This window comes from Equus przewalskii, chromosome 3 (genome assembly GCF_037783145.1).
Source record: "Equus przewalskii isolate Varuska chromosome 3, EquPr2, whole genome shotgun sequence".
Lineage (NCBI taxonomy): Eukaryota > Metazoa > Chordata > Mammalia > Perissodactyla > Equidae > Equus > Equus przewalskii.
The window spans coordinates 69,046,190-69,066,981 of NC_091833.1; the positions used below are offsets into that span (position 1 = coordinate 69,046,190).

Genomic DNA, 20,792 nt, shown 5'->3' on the forward strand with positions numbered 1-20,792 from the left:
TAATCCTTGCCTTCATGGAGCATACACATTAAATGCAATTTATGAATTGAAAGGTGGCAAACCATCAATTTATTAGGTGAAAACTGAGAGCTATCTATAAGAAATACTTCAATCAAAACAAGCATGTTTGCAATGTAGTAAAGTGAGTGAAGAACTTTGAAGACAGTCTCCGGACCGTTACTAATGTATAATGCAATAAATAGTGGTAATGGGAAAGTGAGTGTAATTCACGATTCAAGATAATTCATAAAGATATTCACTACTGAGCAAGGTACATTTAAAAAATCTACTGTCTTTCTTAATCCTCTGTCACGTTTCTACTGCAGTAAATTTGCTGTTTTGCTACAAATGCTGGATGAACTGGGGGGCCCATAGCTTACTCTTTCTTGTTTCCATGTCTTCTGGCTGTTACCTTCACAGTGCCAAACATGGTATACTTTTCCCTCACTAGGAGATCAGTAGGGTCTTTGAACCTACGCCACAACGTGGCTGTGAGAACTACCAGTCAATTACAATTTCGAGGAAAGTAAACAGACTACAATTTCGATGCTTTTAGAGAATTTTGGCTTTATACGCACACTTTGTGTTCTGTAGTATTCCAGAAAACTCTGTGGAACTGGACATGTTTAAGACAACAAGATAAGGCTGAAAATAGGCATCCTCTGAGTCTGAATATCACAGAAAAAGCTGTGTGATTGGAAGAATAACAGCAGACATTAAAGTACCAAAGTCGTTAACACCCTATCATGGGTCTGTAAAACACTACATAGTTAACAAATTTTACTCTCTTACAGATTATATCTGTCTCTATTTATTTTAATTTTATTTAAAGATATACTTCACCCTTGAGTTTCATAGTTGAGTTTCACTGACATAATAAAATAATAAAGAATAAAAAGTTTCATGTATATTACTTTGAATTTTTACCATCAATCATTCATTCTATACATATTTATTGCACCCTCATCTGTCCTAGACACTGTTCTAGATCTAGAGATACAGCAGTGAATAAAACAAACGATACCCCTGCCCTCAGAAAAATGACATTCTACTTGAGAGGATTTAAAAAAGCAAATTTAATTAAGATATGAAGAACAGTTCAAGTGCAAGAGCTAGGAAGAAAATAAAACACTGAAGGAGCAAAGAGAATGGTGACTTGAGAGGCGATGAGGGTGAGAGATGGTTACTCAACGCAGAGAGTAGACAGGAAAGGCCTCAGTGAGGAACCCAGAGGAGAGTGAGAGCGCCCTGCAGAAGTCTGGGGGAGAAGCACCTCTGACTGATGGAATGCCAAGTGCAGCGGTCCTTGAGCAGGAGTGTGTCTGAAGTGCCCCAAGAACGGAAGGCCTGGGCAGAGCTGCTGAAGAGCAGCAGCAGGAGGTGAGCCTGGGCAGAGCTGCTGAAGAGCAGCAGCAGGAGGTGAGGTCAGAGAAGATGCAGGGAGCCAGACAGTGTTGATCCTTGCATGCAATTCCGGATTTATGTTTTCCTCTTGAATGAAACCGAAAGGCACTGGAGGGTTTTAAGCAGAGAAATCACAAGATCTCGTTTCTATTTTTAAGTGATCAGTTTCTTCCCCTACTCTGCTTTCACACTGCTATCGGACCCAACAAGCAGTTCTTTGAAACTTTGCTCTTTCTGTCTGTTACTCGAAGCAGCGCCTCTGATTTGATTACATTTTCTGAGGAGTGGAAAATATAATTAAAACATGACAGTGTGTTATTTTGTCTGAACAATGCTGGAAGTTAAGATAGCTAGAAAATATATGTATATAATATATATAAGTACTTTATATATTATACATTGCATTATAAATATATATATTTATAATATATAAAGTATATATTATATACTACATATAAAATTATATATAATATGTAATCTCACCAAATGTCTGATACTGTTCAGATAGGGCTATGACTCTGGTTATGTACTACTCACTAAGGCTGGCATCTTTTCCATCTTATTATATATACATTATACATATAATATGCATGTATATAATATATATATATTATTTGTCTCTATACACACACTCACACATATAAACCATTCATTAGTCCATGGTAGTCTTTCCTATGTCTTTTATGAACGCTAAGAACTGCAAAAATAAAAGTCCCCAGCATCAGAAAAATATTAGTCAATACTTCTTCATGGTGTCAAACCCGGCGTCTATACAAGTCTCAGCAGATTCATAAAAATGGATTTTGAATCAGTATCCATATGTTTGTGAATTCAGAATATCCAGATATATCTGAAATAGCATATATAATTTTTCTGTTTTCATCAGAAAAGTAGTAGTTTAATAGATACTGGCAGATAGTGATGAACACCATAAGTGGTTGTGACGTCTTAATGAAAAATTTGGGAGAAATGGAAATGGAAGAAAATGTTTCTTTTATTTACTATTGTTTTCAAGATATACCATGTATTAGTAACATTTTTGAAAGAAAACTCCCACTATATTTAATATAAGAATTTATAAATGATTATAGGACCCACATGATTTTAAAAATAATAAATGATAAAAAATGACAATGTTGTGAAAATGTGGTAATATAGATGATCATGTATATATTAGCATAATGGGATATATTATACAGAGTCCATAAATTTTAGAAACATAGAAGATTTATAAGGCTATCAAAAGTGTCTTTGTTCTGTAAAAAAGTAAAATATTTCATTTATGTTTCTAGACTTCATAAAGAAAATGTGCACTTAAAAGTCTATATGACTACAGTTTTATTATGGGAAAATTCTCAAGATAATTAATTGATTTATATTTGTAAAACACTTTACAATCTGTAAAAAATATGTAGACAAATTAAAATTATTTACAGGTTAGAATAAAATTTAATTGTTTGGGATTTTTATTATACTACATTCCAAGAATGCCATATATATTATACACAGTTGTAATTTCAGGGTTCTGGTATTCATGCAACTCTTTATTTATACTATTTTGCAGCCCCCTCTCCAGTCACCAATGTGAAAAAGGGGAAGATTGCAAAAAACAGTATCTCTTTGTCTTGGCAAGAGCCAGATCGCCCCAATGGAATCATCCTGGAGTATGAAATCAAATATTTTGAAAAGGTGAGACTAACAGAATAAAGAATATTCTCTCTTCCTCTTTTTTTTTTCTTTTCATTTTAGCAACTGCAATTATTCAATTTGTAGAAAAGCATGGTGCAGTTTTACGTGTAAATCAATGAGAATTGATTTGGTCGTCACGATTGTGGAGGCTAAAAGTGTACAGGGAGCACTCAATTTCTGGTCCGCTGCTGCCAAATAGTTTACGCTGCTGGAATACTGTCATATAGTGTAACATCGGCTTAACTAGTTTTCACAGCATTAAAAGATGAAGTCATAGGACATTTTGAAAGTGTCACAAACACTGAAGTTGTTGACCTTCAGTAGTGACTGCAGTGTACAACAATGAAGAACACATTTGCTTATGACCATTAACCCTGCATAATACCTATGCTGTTAAGGAAGTATGGGCAGCTACGATGTGAATATAAAGTACAACTTTTAAAAATTCATAACAAATTTCTAACACTATATTATAAACTTTATTTTAAAATTTAAGGACACACAATTGTAAATGTGTGCCTCATAGTCCCTGCATTTTCTCTATTTCTTCTTCTTCACTGAGTCGTTTCTTAGGTTCCCTCTTATGTATTTTACCTAATAGTTGTTGAAGTCCAAAGGCAATAATCATCCCTCTTCCTCTTCTCTGAATCCTCAACCAAGTGAGCTACTGATAAAGGAATAATACAGATGGAAAATAAAAAGGAACTAAAATTTATAGATCAGGACTGGAGTATGTGGCTTACATATATAGTTACCATGAGTCTTCCTACCCCTCCCACCTCCATTTTACTGTGATTTTTGTAGTCTGGATCTGAATGACATACACCCCTTAGAACAACCTGAGTTCTGGTAGAGGACATAAAGATTGATGAGTGCCCAAAACAACCTCTAAGAGGTGGCTAGAAGACCCTGACCCAGAAGAGTGTGTCCTATGGAATAGGAGTAGACAAGAAGACAGACATAATGCAGAGAAGCAGATGCCAAAAAAGAAGGGAAGGACTCGGCCACACTTACTCAACTGCTTCTCTCAAACTCAGAGACCGCTCTTCTCTGAAGGAAGAGTGAAGAGGGTGGGACGAAGTTCTAAAACTTGCTTTGCAATACCTAAGAAATTGTCTAAGCTAGGACATTGGAAAAGAGTGGGGGAATTAATGGTTCTATTTATAGTAATACAAAAGTATCATGAAAAATACTGATACCCTATTAATGAAAATCACTTAAAAGTCCAATGTTCTATATATATGCGAGATAAAAGAGTGTAGGTAAACACACTGAACTATATTGAAATAATTCATAGCATTATAGAGATTTTTTAGAAATTTGCTTCTTTCCTTCATTGATGCAACAACTACCTGTGTAAAGATACAACAGAAAACAAAACGGCAGGGTGTGGGAGAGAGTGAGGCCATTCACATATTCTTTCTAGGTTTTGGATGTCTGTGCAATTCATAGACTGATTTTATAAATAGATAAATAAACGGTCAATTATTACTCTTGAAATAGCTATCTTTCTAGGAATGACTTTCTCGTAATATCACATGTAACTATTGGATAGGCAACATAAATCAAAATACCTGTAAGATATTTCACAAAAAATATAGCATCAAATACATTATTCAGTCTAAGAGAATACCTCTGAGACAAAGCTATGTTGGCTTATGGTTTGCAGGGTTTATTGTTAACAAATAATGGGGTAAGTCAAGTAAAGTGTCATGACATTAATATCCTTCTCTGATTCTTGTTTCCCTGGGAGTGGAGTCCAGACTGCATTGCAAATTCCAGAAGTCTACAGTTTAAACACAAGCTATATCCAAAAATAATTTGTTAAATTAAAGCTTACATTCCTTATTCAAGTTTTTGTAAACTTTATTACCGTGTACTAAGGCAAAGCTAGGTAAATAGAGTGATTTTTGTACAGTCTGTACATTTTATATATATAAACATAGGCTGAATTATTTTATAAACATTCTAACTTTCCAAATTTTTATTTCCCTTAAAGTTGATTTTAAAAGAAGTTGATATGCGTAATGGCATTTTAAAATAACTAAACCTCAAAAATCATGTATTTGAATATATGTATTTTAGATAAAATTAAATTCAACAGCAGGAAGACAAAAATTTGACAAGTACTTATTTTTCTGCGCTGTTTTCTTCCCCTGAAGCAACAAACTGGACCGTTGTCTGGTTTTCTTTTTTGTCTTTAAGGAAATCATCCTATTTTTTTCCCTTATGAGTAAACTTTGTTTTTACTATTGCTTTGCAGCATATGCATGAATTTCATATACATAATACTCAATAGGTAAGGATTTTTCTTTTCTTTTGCTCTTTCTCTTTAAGCTGCTGCTTCTGATAAACAAAGAATTACTCAACAAGTGATGGAGAAGATTCCTTTTCTATTCACATTCCTTCTAATGAATTTTATCTGTGTTGTAAAATTATTTTCTTTATAGTTCAATTCTTTTTAAATAATACTTAGTTCAGTAAGATTTGGTTTATTTTTAACGCCATATTAATGCATTCTATTATCCTCATAACTCAAAGAAAAAAATTATTTTGGAAAAAGATTTCTATACATATCTTCAATAAATGAATAACAAGTTGCCCACTTACATGCTGTAAAAGCAACAAAACCTTCATATAATATATTATTTTGGGGAAGTTAACTTCTTTTGGTCAGGTTTTTCTTTTTTATGGTGACAATATTAATTCCCAGATGTTTTTGCCAAGCAAAACTATTGAGCATACCAGTAAAATACACATGAAGTTTTTTTAATACTTTCAGAAGAAAAAAGAGGATAATGAGCTTTTATCCCATGTATTAAGGCGGGAATCCTGATAGGTTTCCAGAACTCGTTTTGAACTTTCAGAATGACACCACCGTTTTATTGGATGGCTCTTGGCCAGACACAGGTGGCAGAGCTTTCCAAGCCTCCTGCATTTGCCAGCTGGCATTTCTGCCTGCGATTGCCCTGCTCTAATAGAGGTCATCAGGCCTCCCTGCTCCGGCGTGGTGATGGGCCCGTTGCCATCTCTTAATTAAAGGCAGAGGCGAAGGGAAGCTGCCCTTTGGCAGGGTGCTTGCCAGCTGGCTCCTTCAGCTGAGGCCCTCCTCTCGCTGCATGTGAACAGTGTTTGCTAAGCAGCTGGGGAATGTAGCTCATTTGCTCAGCTGGGGCAGGAAGGCATGGAAAGCCACTGCCCCGACCAAGGACTTGGCGGCTATTTAGTTGTGAGTGTTGAAGATGCGTATATACGGTTTGATGCGTGTATAAATTGATATGAAGGAAATTAGAATCCAAGGGTGATTTAAAGGAGTGGAGCAGAAGCAAATTTTGGAAGATACTTAGAGAATTCAAAATGTGTATTTATGGGTTTTGATCCCCTCAACGTATGCTTTACTAAGTTCCTTCAGTAATATAGTACTGAACTAACTCAGGGAGACAGCGTACAATCAAATCTGTGATAAGGAACGACTGAGCCGTACATAATGTTAATAGATAAATCAGGCAGAATGTTGTGTAATTTTGTGCAATTGATATGAGATCATGCATTATTTCAAGACACAACGTTCCAATTCTCTTGTAATTTTTTCCCTTTTCTCATAAAAATATCAATTTCTAATTATTTTACAAAATATATTAATTGTGACTTTAATAGTTAGGAGTGACAGCTATGTAAGCTTTATCAAATTCTTTTGTTTTTTTCCTTTCCAATAGGCGAATTTGCCATCATGCTATAGGGTCAAATCAAATCACCTAGACCACCTTGTGTTGTGGTGGTTGTGCCGAGTGCTATCTATATTATCTCTGTCTCTATGTTTATGTCCTCACAATGCTCTTGATAAATAATTTCAACTCATTTTGAAGACAAAAAAAACTGAGGTTGAGTTGTGTACCCACATTGACACACCGACTTAGCTAATAACACATCTGGAATTCTAACCCTGATATTCCTGTGCTCTTTTATTTGAAAAAAGCCTTCTTACTTTACATTATAAATGTTAATAGTTTATGTAAATATCATAATCATATCAAATATATCGGGATCTTAACTTTAGTTTTATCTAGTTTTTTCACCAATTTAAATTCCCTTTAAACAAAGTGAAAATAGTAGAGAACAGGTATTTAATCATTTCTTACTGAAAAACACTGCTGTAATCACAAACTGGAAAGTATAATATTGTTGAGAAAGTCTTGCACATTCTCTCATAAACTTGAGCATTCTCAGAACATCAGTAACTACAATAGTTTATAGAAGCTATTTACCCCTTTTAAAAAGAATATGTCAAGAAATTGTCTGCTTTTTTACTGCTATATGCCTAGCATATAGAAGATGTACCAGAGTAGGTGGGACATCAATAAATGTTTGTGAATAAAGAAAATGACTGACACTATTAGGTAAAGGTTTATAAGATTTAATTGTCTAATTTTAATCCTTTGCAAAACTATAATAAAATGTCTTAAATGCTTTAAAGATTAGGCATTTAAATTAATGTGTGTGTTAAAAGTATAAAGATCAATCATTTGTATAGAATGAATCAGAAAACCTATTTAGATTATAAATTAGGCCATATCTATCTAGAGAGAAATTTGGATGTACTTGACCCTAAGATAATTTTATATGTTTAGGCATATTAAATGAGGAATAATAAAATTGCTTGAAAAGAAGAATGTTTATAGGCTGTATATTTTAGGTGGTATTTGTGGAAGTATAGAAAGTGGTCAGAAGCTGACTTTGATGTGTCAAATTAGAAAAAAATTAAAATTATAATTATGACAATTAAAGCATGTACTTTACAATTTATTAAAGTGTTTCACAGGCATGACCTGTTTCATTTATACAACATCTCGGTGAGGATATCCAGGCAACAATTTCTATCCCAATTTTTCAGAGAGGGAAACTGAGGATAAAAAGTAGAAATGAACTCACTGTGTTTTAGGACATGATTCCAGTGTGCACACTAAAGTTACAATATGGCATGCTGCTATCTATTGTAAACCGCAAGCGAGAAAGACTGTGGCTTGCATTTGTTTGCACTCTAACAGCATTGTGAAGATTAAATAGCAGCCATGTTCCCTATTAGAATGCTTGAGAAGTAAATATTATATTCTTGCTTTCAGTTTTCTTCTCATTTAGGAAAGAATATTCTTTCACATGTTATTCTCATTAGATCTTTAAAAAATCAATCAATGCATATTTCTATCTTTAAAGACAAATTTCCTGAAATATTTAGAAAATGATAGTTTACAGTCATCAATCAGGTTATTGTAAGTAAAACACACTTATTTAAAAAGGGGGGAAAGTCTCTAACCATTACCTATCTTTAATTTGTCCCTTAATATCTATCAGAAATGTAATAAATGTGGAAAGACTTTAAGGAAAAGAGGTTAGCCAAGAATTCACACAGAAAAATATAAGGGAGGAGAAAGTTCAAAACAAGAACTTAGTGTTTTTGAAATCTTTATAGGTCTAAGATTTTAAATTCAGCGTGGTGACTTCAGAGACAATGAGGAGTTATAGATGGTTAATCTATACTTCGTTAGAAGTCCTTTTTGTTTCAGTTTCCAAAACCATCTCTCCAGTGATTTTTTTCCCACTCCATCTCCACTCACTATTCCTCCAGCCCAAACATGTGAAAGAGAAAAAGATAAAACGTTTTCAGAAAGGAAAAAAAAAATTTCTTATTTACAAAATTTTAGACTTAGTGAATTGAAATTAAAGTAGTTCTCCAGTGAAATACTCATTCTTTCTCCCAAGCTGTAAATACAATTAGAAATCAAATTCACTAAAGATGTAAAGCATGAGTCCTATCTGGCAGTATATGTGACATTGCTACCTTTCTCTATGAACAGACAGATGTGTTCCCATAAATTATTTATGAGAAAAACATGCACACCAATAACAATACTAAATTAGAAACTGTAAAATAATTTATATTCTGCAAACTGTATGTTAAAAGTTTACAAATTTATTTTTACCAAGGGCAAGTGTGGTGGTTGGGTGGAGAACATGTCACCCACCATCTTTGATTTCTAGAAAACACTTTAAGATTCAATATAAGTATCTAGGATCTCTAGGTTTTATTTTTTCTAAAATGTTGTGTTTGTACTAATAGTAAGTCTATTATTAGTTTCTGATTCATTTTCTGATCTATGATTCTGAGTTTTTTTGTCATTAATAATTCGTATGTTGCCTTTTTTTATTGTATGTGCATGTGTAACCGAAGGACCAAGAGACCAGCTATACAATTATCAAATCTAAAGAGACAACTATAACTGCAGAAGGCTTGAAACCAGCTTCAGTATATGTCTTCCAAATTCGAGCACGCACAGCAGCAGGCTATGGTGTCTTCAGTCGAAGGTTCGAGTTTGAAACCATCCCAGTGTGTAAGTCATTTTAATTACTGTCAACTCATGTCTCTGTAATGGTTACCAGAAAATAGTCAGTGGATCAATACTCTCCCTGGGCATTCTGTCAGTCTGCCGCTCCTTCTCCCTCTCCCAGGCATGACCCCTTCAGGTAGGAAGCATTTGCCATGCTGTTATGGTAGCTTAGCCTGTTAACACATCGGTCCCCTCTCCTCATTGCTTTTAGTCTACTGGGAGATGAAACATCAGGAGATCCTTAAGAAACGTTTAAACTTTGCTTTTAAAGACTTTCTTTCCATTGCTGCCATACTTTATTGAATTATTGCCATTTACTTTATGCCTGTTTTATTTGAACTATGCTACCAGGCTTAGTCTTTCTATGAAAATTCCACAGGGAGCACACGTTAGGATTGAGTTTGGCAAGAAAATGGTGCTCTCAGGAACCAATCTGATTGTTTTAAAAAATCTAAATCTCTGGTAGTGTCTCTGAGTGGAGAGTCTGGAAATTCTGGAAAACCCTTCTTGTGCCATATTTTTATTCATAAAATAACATAAAACTTTTGCCTCATTTTAGTGCCAAACAAAATATTTAGATTACTTACTTGTCCTAAAACAAATACATTAAAGGGAAGATTAGAAGACAATAATTTGCCTTGTTATAGGTTAAAGAGCTGGCTCTATTAAAGTTTTGTTATGAAGAAAATAACACACAGGAGGAGTGTGAAATGTCAAATATGCATATGTATGTGTGTATATATATATATATACTTTTTAAAGCCAGGTTATGTAAGAATTAGTGATTTTAAAATGAAAATAAAATGCATATTTCACCCCTTTGACATCAACAAAATGAGAGCTTAGATTTTGTAATGATTAGAAGAATTATCAGGTTAAAATGTCCCCCACCTTGTATAATGTAGCTCTTTAGAAAATCAAGATATACATCTGTTTAAAGCTTGTTTAACTTATCTAGAATAAAATTTTTATTACTTAAAAAATAGCTTTCTCTGTTATTTCACTTGATTTTGTACAGATTAGGGGGCCACTGTGAAAAATGATAAATTATTTTCTTTCAATTCAAGGAATTGTCTGAGATTTAATTGAAACTACTGAAATTTGCACATTTAATGCTCTTTAGAAAAGTTCTGTAATAGATTTGATACAAATAAATGATATTAGAAAATTCCTATAATGGCAATTGGTTAATTATTTACTCTCATATCGTGAAACTTCAACTGGATTTATGACAAAAAGCTTGATATATAAGCTGGGTACCCTCCTAGGCTTTGTTCCTTTTGAGGTACCATTAGTAATGTATACTGCTTACGTGGTTTACCAACTCTGGGAACAAACCCAGAGAGTAGGATCTCACAATATGCTTGAGTGCTTGGATAACTATACAAATGAAAAATCCCATTTTAAAAGATTGCAAAATTCTGCTTAGTTTTGGGATATTGGCACATCCAGCAATTAGTTTTCAGGATTGCTTTTTGGTAAAAGCAATACTTGTTGGTATTCCTTCCCTTACTTTTTTAATTAAATAGTAATTTCCAGGCATGCCAAAATTCATCAGTCTGATCACTAAGAGAACTAATAAGAGGTCATTTTCCATATGCTTTTATAAAATCTCACCTGAGACTGTCTATTTTAAAATATTTTCCTACAAACTTTCTAGAGGAAAAGAAATATCACACAAATATTTTTTTACTACAGAAGTAGATATAGGGCTTTTATTAAGAGGTAAAGAAAATATTTTAAGGTTATATGTCTCCTAGCTATTAGTGCGAAATTTTATTTTTACTTGAGCATATGTATATGTCTGCAAACATTTTATGAATGACTTTTTCTTTGACCAAGTATGTAATACATACGGATGCTCTTTGACCTTTATGTAGGATCCTTTCTGGATGTAATTCGACAAGAATGTACTGAGCACCTATTATGTGTTAGGCTTTGTGAGGCTCTAGAGAAATCAACACGAGCAACACATTAAACTTTCTCTCCGGAGAAGAAGAATACAGTCTATTTAATTCTGGAGAATGGAATATTTGTTTCAAAAACCATTTTAGGATAATACTTTTGTTCATTATTCAAACATTTATTTTATTTACATCCTACAAATCAAAAGATTTTTCACTCTAGGTACTAGGAGTGACTAAAGTCACTTTAAGGCATAATCAAGGCACATAGTCTAAGAGGAAGTTAATTAATAATACAATACAATATGTATTATATAATTGATAATTAAAATAACACTTGCTTTTTAGAACTTCTATGGCATTTGTTTTATGTGCCATTCATTTGGCAATTGTTTGTATAATATTTTGTGAAATCACTTTATTATTCTATTCAGCAGTTACTTAATATCATAATTTAATTCTTCATGTACATATATTATTTCCACAATACGGTCTGCAAAAACTCGAATGTAGGAATTATGGTATCTTAAACATATTTACATTTTTCCTATTAAAGTTGTCAGGAGTTTTCATTTGGTAAGTGGCAGTTAAGAATATTGGCTTTATTGAGTCATCCTTGCTAAGGAAAGTCTATCTTACTCAGGTATGTTAGGACAGAAAATTATCTGAAAATCATTACCTTGAACATACACTTTAAAAAGAATTTTCTAATTGGTTACTCAATTCATAATAATGATGCATGGTAATAATACATTGACATTTTATTATTGATTTGCTTAATTTTTTAAATGTTTTAATTATTAATTTTTGTTATACTTCAGTTAAAAATGGTAATGAAGGGCATTCCTTTTTTATCTACGTCATCTTGCATCTCAAAAGTATAGCTCTAAAACCAAATGCAAATACTGGTAAAAACAGGAATGCAAAAATATTTATTTTACAAAGGCTATTTCACATGAGGATTTGGGTAGAAAATCTCCAACTATTCTTTCTCTCTCAAGCTTTAGTTTATGTTTGTAACTGACTATTATCCACTTTATTTTAATTTTATTGTGCATACAATTAATGTGTTTAAAAATCGACCCCTGTTCCCAACAGCAATGGTAAAAACACACCAACAAATAAACCTAGCCTGAGTGAAACCATCCAGCCAACCTAGTTAGCTCTTTTTCTGTCTTTTTTTTTAACATGATAAAACTTTGAGACTATTACTGAATCTTTCTTAACCCCTACTTACTCCTTTGTGTTTCTTTTATGATTGCTTTCTTCCCAATGTGTCACTTCCTTTCATCCAACTCTTAACCTATTTGATTCAAATCAGTATAACCCAACTGCTGGAATAATGCTATTCTGTTTTATAAATGAAATTTTATTGAAGTAATTATAGATTCACACGCAATTGTAAGCAACAATACAGAGAGAACTCCCGTATATTTTGCTCAGTATCCCCCAATGGTAACATTTGCAAAACTGTAATATAATAACACAACCAGGCTGTTAACAGTGATGCAATCCACCAATTTTACTCACATTTTCTTGTGCTCCTTTGTATGTGTGTGTGTAGACCTGTGTGTGTATTAAGTTCTATACAATTTGGTCACTTGTGTAGGTCCGTGTATCTACCATCACAATCAAGATTCCAAATAGTGCCAACATCACAAGGAACCCTCATGTTGCCCTTTCATAACTGCACCCACTGCCTTCGGGAACAACTCCTGTCCTATAACTAAGCCCAGATAACTGCTAATTTCTAAGCATCCATTTCAAAAATTTTGACATGTTAAAAATGTTTTATAAATGGAATCATATAATATATTACCTTTTAGTTTGGAATTGACTTTTTCACTCAGCACAACTCCCTGGAGATTCATCCAAGTCATTGTGCATATCAAGTTTGTTTCTTTTTATTGTTGAGTAATATTCTGTGGTGTGTATGTACTGCAGTTTGTCTAACCATTCACCTGTTGGAGGACAATTGGTCTGATTCCAGTTTTTGCTATTACAAATAAACGTGCCATGAACATTTGGACACATGTTTTTGTGTCAACCTAAGTTTTCATTTGCCTGGAATGAATACCCAGGAGCAGAATTGCTGGATGATGATGTGGTAATTGCATGTTTAATTTTGTAAGAAACTGCCAAACTGTTTTCCAGAGTGGCTGTACCATTTTACATTCCCACCAGCAATGTGTGAGTGATCAGATTCTCCACATCCTCATCAGCAATTGATGTTGTCACTAGGTTTTGTTTTGTTTTTTTTTAGTCATTTTGGACAGGTAGTGATACATCAGGGTTTTAATTTGAATTTCTCTGATGGCTAATGATGTTCAACACCTTTTCATGTTCTTACTTGCCTGCCATGCAGTTTTAAATTTCCCCACTAACTCTACATATTCATATTATGTATCAAAAATTATAACTTTGATCAGATTATCCTGATTGGGAAGGTTAATAGATACTTTTTGCTGTGGGAGAAAGATCCTAAATTCTCAGCCTGACTTTCAAAAGCCCTTTTAATCTGGCTCTAACAAATCTCTCCAGCCTGAATGATTAATTGTTCAAATATGTAGCCAAACCTAGAGAATCTCTATGTAATACAGGTTTGCAACCAGGAGTTTAGGAAGCAAAGTGAGGGAAAACAATGTGATTTCTCAACATATTTTACCTTAAAGTTTCCAAGGATGATGTAAATATATAATGACTGAAAAGAAGAAACATTATTTGCTAAAGAACATTAGTTTTTATAACTGATATCCTTCTAATAAGTGTGTTATATTGCTCCAAAATTTGCTTTTAAGCATTCCCCAAACATTCCTCAGCCAGTCTTCCAAAACTACATCATAAATCAACTAATTCTTAATAAACATACATAATAAAATGGGAAATATGTGTGACTAGAGATTCATATCTATAAAGATGAAAAAATTTCACAATATATTAAAAGAATTTTTTTCTCCTGCTCGAGTGAACAAGTATGAAGGAATTGACAGTACCTTGTAAATTTATGTATTTTCAACTTAGTTGATATAATTGGGGACATTATTGGTGCTGTCAGAGCAAACAAAGGAATAAATAGTACAAAATCTTGATTAATTTTCTCCTACTAGAAATAGCTCACAAATTAATTAGTGCATGTGAAATAGTTAATAATTGACACCCATTAAGGAACTTAGAAAATGCTATAAATTAAAAAAAATAAATGAAAATGGATTCTTTAAATTCTTCCTTACAGCCTTCACATATAAATATGAATTTTGTGATTTTCATTGCCTACAAAAATTTTCATAAGATATGTTAATTTAAACATTTGAAAAATTTTGGCATGCCATTAACAATTATTTTAATGTAAGATATTATCCCACACCTAGGTGCATATTTTAGCACATTGTTAAATTAGATCTTGGCAGTTATTAAAAATGAACCATTTGACACTACTAAGCACCCATTTTTTTTCTCAAAATTAATATTTTGGTTCACCTGAAATAGCCTTATTTTTATCTATACCTCTGATTAATCATGCCTCCTTCCTCCAAAACCATCTCTCTGAGAGTTCCCAAACTGACACATTGAGAGGAGAAAGATTTGGTAGAGTCAGATTAGAAGGACTTTTGAATGCCAAATGGAAAATTTTGGAATCTTCTTCCATAAGTAGTAAGTATCTATGAACTTTTTGATCAGAGAAACATGATCAAAGTTATATTTTTGTATATTTCATGTGAGTACATAAGAGGCAAAGGGAGCACTGAAAACACTATGAACCATATTCCAGCAGATTTGAATCAAACAGGTCAGTGTTGGATGAAAAAAAGTAATGTGTGGGGCAAAACATAAAAGAAACACAAAATATTTGCTAATTAATGGGCAAGGATGGGTTAAGAAAATTCTGTGATGGTTAAAAGAAACCAGAAAGAGATCGAATTAGTCTGGTTTATTGGTTTAGATTTATGATATGGTTATTTGTTGATGTGTTTTTGTTTAGCCCTTGGAAGTGGATGTGGTATAAGGATTGCTTTTAAGCATGTTTATTTTTTATGTGAAAATAAAATCCAAATAAAGGCAAAGCTGTCTGTTTTTTAAAAATAGTGGTACTTTGAAGAGAAATAAGAATTGGAGATATAAATTTGGGACTCTTTAGCTTATAGTTAACCAATGTCATGAGCAAAGAAGCATCTATGAGAGGGAGAGAGAAAAGGAGGTGGGAAGAGAGAAAGACAGAAAAAGAAAGAGAGAGAGAGGAAAGAAGTGTGGAGGATCAGGAACCAGCGTTCATCAGGAATTGCTCACACATAAGATGTGGGAAGAGAATGTGGAGCCAACAGAAGTGACAAAGTTGTGTTTCAGAGTGGGAAAAAGAGAAAACAGCTCATCTGATGTCATAGAAACCAAGAGGAGGAGTGTTTCAACAATGAAGTATATGTTCAATAAGGTCAGATACTTTATTATCATGCACACTCAGGTAAATGGAGACACACTCGAGGCATTTGACAGAACCATGTATAGAACTCAAAGACAGAAGAAGAAAAGTTTTAGAGAGAATTTAATAATGTCACTTCTCAGAAGACAAGGCTGGTTATAGATAACTCAGTCAAGATGCTGAAAAATAGGAAAGAATAAGGAGAGTAAATAAAGCAGGAGAAAATAGTATGTATAAATAGTATTTACTATTTATTTAAGGCTGGCAATTGCTAAAGCACTATACCAAGTGTTTTATGCATGTTACCTCTACTCTCAACAGAACTATAGTGATCTGGGAAATTATCCCTACTTGGAGATAAAAGAAATGAGACTTTATAAGGTTAAATAATTTGCCCTGGCCCATATGTATAGTAGATGTTGAACGTTTTTTTCAAATTCAAATTGAACTAGCATCAATAAGTTTAGGTAGCAGGATTTATTTCCACCAAGAGAAGACATGTGTTCAGACTTGTAAGTAGCAGAGAAGTAGCCTGTAATAGAAGGAAAACCCCTTCTTGAGGGAGATCTTTGAAGAAGCAATGTTCTGAGAGAGACAGGAAGCGCTCTAACAGAGTTAGGTAAAGCAAAAGAAGGTTATGCAGTTATATTTAGCCATACAGTTCAGAGTTGATCACTCTCTTTTATCCATAATGTTTAGCATTTTGAAAACCTGGGAAATGGGAATGGATTAGTGTACTGATAAAATGAGGAACACTAATTATGGGGATGATTTTGTTAGGAAATTAATAAGAGAGTCAAAAGCATTGGAGCAACAGTTGGAACTCAACCAAATTAACATTGAACTTATATGGGCCAAGGCTCCCTGATTTTCTCTAGAAACAGTGCCCCTGATAAAAAGAAAGTGAAAGAACTGAGAAAAAGCAATGGTTTAAGTCATCTGAGTTTAGAGATTAATAAAACAAATTTGGGGAAATGCTACTAGTGATAGTGGCATAGCTTTGCCCTGTGCCATTTGTAGTGCTCATCAGTATTAAATTCCCTACAACATACCTCAGCATCAGAGAATAGGAGAAAACAGAGTAAAGAGCCACTGAATTGCAACCATTATCATCCAAGAAGAGGGAGAGTAAGAGCATACATTTAGATTGCAAATAATAGTTTTTCTCATACATGAACCAGTTGTCCATGATACTGGGCTCTGAAGACTGGTCTGAGAGAGATGAAAGCGTAGACCAGTGCAAGAAGGAGGTCAGAGAGTTGGTCGATTTTGGTTAGAAAGAATCAAGGGAGAAGTGACAAGAATAGCAAGGGATGTGTTTGGATGTCCAAAACTATCTGGGCCACAATCTGGGAAGAGGCTATGAAAACCAAAACATGGAAAGTATGGTTATTACTAGTTTTGCTGACTTCATATTTGTAATCATGGAAGTGAACTAATCTTACTCTGAATTTATCTTAATGATTAATTACATCATTAAACAGTAAGCATGCTAGGTATTCTATTGAGGGTTTTTTTGAGAACATTAGTAAACTTTATTTTGCCCTATAGATGTCTTACTTTAATCAGGTTTAGTTATCAGCGCAAAAGAAAAACTACCTTGCTTATTTAGGCACGACTATCTAATCATGTCCATATTCCTCTTGTTATGGTAATTATATTGTTAAAATATAAAATATTTCATCGAAATTCACGTATTTTTTTAAAAGATGACATAAACAAATCTAACCTTATTACAGGCTTCTCAAATTCCTGATATTTTTCAAAAAATGGTCCTACATATAAAATATACTTACGGATTATATTCTTGTTGGAAATTATGGTTTTTAAAATTATATTCAGAGTAGTCATATTATATTTCACTTCAATGAGATCATAGCCACATCATTTTGGACTTCAACCTATGTCTATGGGAAAAAATCCCATCTAGGGCGATAAGATTTTTTTCCTAGAGAACAGCCACATGCAAACTCTGAAAAATCGAATCTCATATACTTCGCATTTCCTCTTTAGATTAAGGTGTTTGAAATCAAGGACTAACTTCCATTTTATCTTGCAAACCTAAGGTCCCTAGATGAATACTATGCAAACAATTGCATTCATTTTTTATGATGACAAGGAAATAATCAATGACTTAGTGATTCTTTTGAATTTTCATTTGGAGAGTAAATATTTTCTCTTAAAGATGTCTTTTCAATTACACACTTTTGAGAAGAGATATTAAGGGGAAAACTCAGCCATGTGTGGGTGAATTGCTTAAACCGTGCGTTGATTACCCGCGATTAAGCAGCTCTTATTTGAATGCATATGATCACTTTAACTGCAAGCTCCATTTTCTGTCTCCTATCAGCAGTTGCAGCATCCAGCGATCAAAGCCAGATTCCTATAATTGCTGTGTCTGTGACAGTGGGAGTCATTTTGTTGGCAGTGGTTATCGGCTTCCTCCTCAGTGGAAGGTAAGAGAGGAAGCTGTGACTCTGAACTTTTGCAGCTGATCGCTTCCTTACTTTGATCTGACCATTTGGTGGTTAAGCACATCCCAAAACAAATCAGGCAAGTAATAGATCAGTAGGTAACCTCAGCGTAGGATGTGTGTCTTAAGCCTTACCTTGTGCATGCTAGTTCTGACTTTTAAGCACGCAATTTCTCCTTTCCAGGTATGCTCTCTTCACAAGAATAGCCTTATTATTTATTCTGTCATTAATATAACCATATCTTTTTCTGATATAATTGTTTAATCAATTTTTTTTTCTTTTCAAAAGTATATATGGTTACCTGCTTCAATTTTAGTGTTTATGAAGACCTGTGTCTGTGCCTGGTATAGGACTAATAATTCTAGTTAGCCAGCATTCTATCCTAACAGGGTGATGAATACAAAGCTGACACTCTGACAAACAAGGATTTTGAGAAATAACCAATGCTTTTTTATGACTGCTTTTATTTTCAGCCTCTGAATAATTTCAACCTGAATACATCAATCATAGCGTATGCTAAAATAAAGTGATTTTTTTGTATGTGTGTGAGGAAGATTGGCCCTGAGCTAACATTTGTGCCAATCTTCCTCTACTTTTTGTATGTGGGACGCCACCTCAGCATGGCTTGATGAGTAGTGTGTAGGTCTGTGCTCAGGATCCGAACCCTTGAACCCTGGGTGGCTGAAGTGGAGCCCACAAACTTAACCACTGTGCCACCAGGTTGGCCCCTAAAGTGAATCTTATTGAATGTTTTATCAGTATATACATTAATATATGTATTATATATCTACATTTTTCATTTTGAACAAGAATAAAAGAGGTAGAGTCCCAAAAAGAGCTCTTGTGGAAGGTATGCATTGACATTAAGCTGAGCATAATCAACCTTTCTAAAAAAAATTAACAAATAAAAACAGGAGTGTGTTCTCTTCCTACAGCAAACATATTTTCATTTTTCATTCAGGCCATTGTGAGAAGGACCATTCAGTAATGAGAGCTGCCCATTTGAAAATGTTTTGGTGTTAGACTATTATAGAAAAGTTGATGAACATCTTCTTGGAAATGTGAAACCTGCACAAATATGTGAGAATGTCCTGTAAGATCCAAAAAAAGTCAGGAAATCAATATTCATATTGATTTTGTTACTGTTCTACTCATTTACTTTTGACTCTTCAGCATCTATTCAACTCATAAATATACAGAGTTAGGTACTTTTCAATATACTGCATGTTTTATTCTGAAAATATTTATAACTATAAACTTAAATTACAGTACTATCAAATTATATTCATAAAACATTGTTACTTCGTTTGAACATCCTTTCTCTTTGTATCTGAAAATTCCCTTTCTTCCAGTTCTTGTTCATTTAAGAGTGTTCAAAGTTTTCTTAATAATATATGTCGAAATCCATTGCTTACTTTTAATGTTAGAATAGCAAGGATACATTTTTAGAATTTCTAACTGGGAAGTAGTTTGTGTTCTCTTGAGGACAGCTAGCCCTGCTCAGTCTGAAGGTTGGTTGTCTAGCGTCCCGCTAATCTGTTTCTCTGAAGTCATCGGTGAGAATGCTCCAACTATGTCTCTGCTCTCTGGAAGATAAGCTAATTCCACCAATCTTGTTGTAAAAACTTTGCTCAGATTTTGATCAAAGAAGATAATTAAATTAGTGAATTGCAACTACTATGAAAACTACAATGTGGTAATGTGTCTTTTCTATCCCAAAAGGGTAGATATATGATACATTTGCAGAGCTGCTTTGTGATATCATTTATTTACTTCTGACTGAGATATCAGTTGGTTTCTTCCTTTCCAATAAATCCTGAGGCTTTAGTTTTATTTAGAGATACGGTGATCATAAGAAGATATTTTATTTTGGGGGGCCACACTTAGGAGAAATGAATAAAAATGGTGGAAAGAGCTAAGGTCTAGAATCCAATAAATTTCTGTGTTTGAGGGTTTGTTAAAGAACAAATCTAATATAGAAGGTGTTTTGTTGTAGACTTAGAGCATTATATTTATTTAACCTAAGCATTGTTAATGTGAATTTACTGATGACATTCAGTCATTTATTCTTGCTTACCCGGGTGTGCATCAGCCCCTGTTCTCAAAATATTTTCTTCCCAAATATATATATATATATATATATATATATATATATATAAAATTGACTTAAAAACAACTCACTTTGTTACTTCTGTAGGAGTAGACAAAATGTTTGTGAGACAGTTCAATTTTCTTATTATTTGGTTACCTGAATTTGCTGTAAAATAATAACTAAATTTAGTATAATTTCTCAGTTATACAGGAATCACATCTACACCCAAGAGACAAAGCTTAATTTTTAGCATAACTAAATCTAAGACTTGGTAAGATAAACTTTTAGATGTATTGTCTCATAGAAGTATACTACTTTTTAAAAGTAGCAACACCTTCTGAATTTGTGCATTGTCCACTCATGTTAATTTTTTAAATTTCATAATGCACAGCTTATGATGCTGAGACTAGAAATTTGCAGTTTAAAGGAAAA

General features: G+C 33.5%; 1 protein-coding gene across 12 annotated transcripts in view; it reads left to right on the forward strand.

Annotated features, from left to right (window-relative positions):
- Nucleotides 1-20,792, forward strand: part of EPHA5 (EPH receptor A5) — a 330,879-nt gene that overhangs the window by 233,289 nt on the left and 76,798 nt on the right. For 6 of the 12 annotated variants that reach the window (XM_070612814.1, XM_070612810.1, XM_070612816.1 and 3 more), the window contains 3 exons: nucleotides 2,969-3,093; nucleotides 9,320-9,479; nucleotides 18,145-18,250. In XM_070612814.1, the coding sequence (XP_070468915.1) occupies nucleotides 2,969-3,093; nucleotides 9,320-9,479; nucleotides 18,145-18,250 (391 nt within the window). The remainder of the gene's footprint in view (nucleotides 1-2,968; nucleotides 3,094-9,319; nucleotides 9,480-18,144; nucleotides 18,251-20,792) is intronic. The other 6 variants (XM_070612809.1, XM_070612807.1, XM_070612811.1 and 3 more) reach the window with 1 other exon arrangement.